General features: G+C 37.2%; 1 protein-coding gene across 1 annotated transcript; it reads right to left on the minus strand.

The window, feature by feature from the left end:
- Positions 1-932: 932 nt before the first annotated feature.
- On the minus strand, positions 933-3422 carry LOC131663457 (uncharacterized protein K02A2.6-like). Its single transcript, XM_058933922.1, has one exon. The coding sequence runs from the start codon at positions 3420-3422 to the stop codon at positions 933-935; it is 2490 nt and encodes an 829-aa protein (XP_058789905.1).
- Between the last annotated feature and the right edge of the window lie 997 nt (positions 3423-4419).

Below are 4419 nucleotides of genomic sequence, written 5' to 3' on the forward strand. Positions count from 1 at the left end.
ATTTGAATTTTACCGCGAACTAACGCTCGACGCGAATACAAAAAAATCGCTATCACGATTGACAAAATACCAAATGTATTTTGTCACGCAAAAATGACGTGAGGTGCACCTACCGTGCGGTGCAATTACGGTGATCAGCCGTAATTGTTGATGAAATATATCAACTGTCGTTGCCCTCCTATTTATCAGCTGCGCTGCCTCGATCTGCCTCTATCAACTTTTATACTGCTTCTGCACTGCTGCTGTTAATTGTCACGGAAATGCCGTTGCACTCACGCACGTAATTGTCCCAAGAAAACTTTATATCGGCGAAACAAAGTGCAAAACACAAATCGACGGTAAAGTCGCGTGAACAGCTGAGGCGTAACTGTTTAATTTAAGTGCTCGCGCGCCCCCTCTCTCTCTTAATTGTTCGCACTAACGCGCGAGTTACCCAAGACTTTCATGGGAAATTTATTTGATAACTCAGTTTTGACCCTTTCTTGTCCTTTTCTATTCTTTCCGTAGATCAACAAATCGTCTACGAACAATATCAAATAGATTTCATCATCTTTTGTATTTTTTGTAAACAAACAATAATTACTCTAAATTCGTTCCAAAATTCAATTTTTTAATATGATCATCAAAACATTCGGACCAAGCTCTTGGGCTTTCTCGCAAACCATACAGAGCTTTTTCAAGCTTATATACTGTTATATATGCAGTTACATATAGTTAAATAATGAAACAGGTTTTGGATAAAGAAGATGATGGTATTTATTAGTAGAGGTGTACGGAGGAAAATACATATGTTCGGCGTGAGAGTCTACGCGAGAGTGAGTCGGTACCTTAAGGTATAGCTTGTCAACTACAACCATATCTATCTATATTAGCTATCTCTCAAACTACTAACAGTCGTGCGTAATTACGACTTTATACCCTTTTAACATACATCACAACTCCTCCCGCTTTAAGTATTTGTTTTCTGCGCTTTTTGACGCCAAACGCTCGGAACGTCTTACGGCTAAATCAGCTTTACAATCAATCAGTTGGTCGCAGTGACGCTTATGCATTTTGTCGTCAATTTTGACCTTAAATGTCGACGGCGTTAAGCGTTCTACAATTTCTGCCGGTACACGTTTTTTATTACCGGCATTGTACACATCTGCCAAAACGGTATCGCCAACATTTAGTGCAGGGTTTCGAGAACCGCTACAATTCCTTATTTGCGCCTCTTGCTTTCCTTTGACTGTGACGTCTGCGCTCGGACGCAACTTATCAAAACGCGTTCGTAGCTGCCGTTTATACATTAAAAATGCAGGGCTTTTGCCTGTAGTGCAGTGCGAGATACTTCTGTAATCGAACAGGAAAATATCTATTGCTTCATCCAATCCTCTTCCTCCTTTTACAATTTTATTTATTTTGTCTTTAAAAATACCGACGAAATTTTCAGCTGCACCGTTAGTCGCTGGATGATACGGTGGAGAAAAAGATTGTTTAATACCTAATTCTGACAAAAATTTTTTAAATTTTTCGCTTACAAATTGTCTACCGTTATCGGAAACGATATGTTCCGGTAATCCATGTCTCGCAAAAATTTTTCTCATACTACAAATTAATTTTTCCGCAGTTGTGTCCGTCTTAAAATCTATAATCTCTGGCCATTTTGAGTGCGCGTCTATCACGACTAGCAACATTTTATTATAAAATGGGCCAAGAAAATCTAGATGTACTTTACTCCATGGTTTTTCGGGCCATGGCCATGGTGTTAACTGTGTTTTAGGCGGATTCTTTCGGTCTTGCATACACGTTACACATGAATTTACCATAAATTCGATATCAGCATCAATGCCTGGCCACCAGATATACGATCTTGCTAGTGTTTTAATTTTCACAATTCCCAAATGCGATTTGTGAAGTTCCTTTAAGATATTCGGTCTTAATCCTTCCGGTATAATTAAACGATGCCCCCATAAAAGACAACCATTATCTACCGAAATTTCTAGACGTTTATTGAAAAATATTTTTTCGTCTTGCGATAGTATATCTGTGTTCTTTGGCCAACCATTGATTACAAAATTTTTAATTTTATTTAATAATACCGCTTTTTCGGTTTCGTTCGCTACAAGTTTAATATTTACATTTTCTAAACCTTCTTCTATATAACATAGCGGCGTAAAATCACTCTCAAAAATATCTGTATCGTCTTCTATCGGTAACCTTGACAAGGCATCACAGTTCCCGTTTTGTTGTGATTTAATATACTCAATATTATATTTAAAACCTGATAGAAAATATGCCCATCTTTGCAGTCTGTTAGCTGCTGTAAGAGGGATACCTGTTTTTGAGCCGAAAATAAATTTCAAAGGCTTGTGGTCTGTTCTCAACGTAATTTCTCTTCCGAAAATATAGTCATAGAATCGTTTAAACCCGAAAACGATTGCTGCCGCCTCTTTGTCTATAATCGCTCTGCTATTTTCTTTTTCTGGTATTTTCTTTGAGGCAAAAGCAATCGGACGTTCAGTGCCATCGTCGAATTTATGCGAGAGCACTGCTGATAGACCGTAAACCGAAGCATCACATGCTAAAATTAGTTCTTTCTTTTGATCATAATGTGCTAATATAGTTGGTGAAACTATTTCTTTTTTTACCCACTTAAACTCTTCCTCGCATTTTTTTGACCATACGAATTTTTCTTTACCGGCGCATTCGTATAAATTTTTTAATTTATTAGCACGATTTGGCAAAAATTTTGCATAAAAATTTACTAATCCTAAGAATGATTGTATTTGTTTTTTATTTTCAGACTGCGGCGCTTCTAAAACCGCTTTCACTTTAGAGTATGCCTTGTGCAAACCATTTTTGTCGATAACATGCCCTAGGATATCAATTTTATCTTTCATGAAATTACATTTTTCTTTGTTAATTCTTAAACCGGCGTTTTCCATTCTTTTACAAACTTCTTTTAAATTTGCTAAATGCTCGATATCATTACTACCTGTTACGTAAATATTATCCAGGTACGAAATCGTATTCGGAATACCTCTTATAATATTTTCCATAATACCTTGAAATTCACCCGGGCAGGTCGAAACTCCTTCTGGCATTTTCGTATATCTATATAATCCTTGGTGCGTTGTTATTGTTAAAAACTGTTGACACTCTTTTTTTACCGGTATTTGCATATACGCGTGCGGCATATCGAGTTCGGAGAATTTTTCGCCACCTTGCATCGCAGCAAAAATATCTTCGATACGCGGCAACGGATTTTTATTAACGATAACGCTCGGGTTCAATGTTAATTTAAAATCGCCACATATTCTGACCGTTCCGTTTTTCTTTACTATCGGTACGATGGGTGTAGCCCATTCGCTAACTTCTACCGGTATAATGTGTCCTAGACGGTTTAGCCTATCTAATTCTTGCTCTATTAGCTTTTTCATCGCATATGGTACGTGTCTTGTCTTCAAAGCCGTCGGCGTTGTATTTTCTTTTAAATGTATGTTTAACTCTTCTTTATTGAAACACCCCGGTGTGTTTCCAAATAAAATTTTAAATTCGTTAGTTATCGAACTTTCGACCGAATTAATATTAAACATTGAAAAATTCGAAAATTCTCTCAGAGGCCACAATCCAAACATTGCTAACCAACGCCTGCCTATGAGCGGTGGACCAGTACCCTTGAAAACAATCCCTTATCAACTTATATGCTTCATTATCCAGTCTCATCAAAAATACTGGCACCCTTTTTGCTTCTGGAACATCCTTGGCGTCGAAATAATTTTCTAAACGTTCAATAAATGTGTCCCAGTCCCCTTTTTCCAGACAAAACTCTAGCTTCGTTGCTTCACTAGCCATTGTGGTTTCGCTGTCGCTATCGCTTACTATTTCACTCTCACTACTAATGTCAATTTTAACTCCTTTTTTCTCGACTACTTCAATACAATCTTCAAAATTCTCTTCTGTAGCTTTCTCTTCTACCTGAACTTTAGCCGCTTTTTCTGCCTCTTCTCTAATTGCGTTTTTTAACAGCTTCCTTAAATCGTCGAGTTTCTGGCCTTTCTCGTGCTCGATGTTTCTTTTTAGTAATTCTTCGATAACTTGATCTTTATTCAATTCGTAAAACCAACTAAACATATCACTGTTACTTTTTTGCACGAGCACATATTAATCGAAAAAATTTACTCAGGCCGGCACTTAAAAAATTACTTTTTTTTACCAAAACCGCAAGTTCGAGAATTGATCCTCGTCGCCAGTTGTTATATATGCAGTTACATATAGTTAAATAATGAAACAGGTTTTGGATAAAGAAGATGATGGTATTTATTAGTAGAGGTGTACGGAGGAAAATACATATGTTCGGCGTGAGAGTCTACGCGAGAGTGAGTCGGTACCTTAAGGTATAGCTTGTCAACTACAACCATAGCTATCTATATTAGC

This window comes from Phymastichus coffea, unplaced genomic scaffold (assembly GCF_024137745.1).
Source record: "Phymastichus coffea isolate CEN01 unplaced genomic scaffold, Cenicafe_Pcof_1.1 PCOF00001, whole genome shotgun sequence".
Lineage (NCBI taxonomy): Eukaryota > Metazoa > Arthropoda > Insecta > Hymenoptera > Eulophidae > Phymastichus > Phymastichus coffea.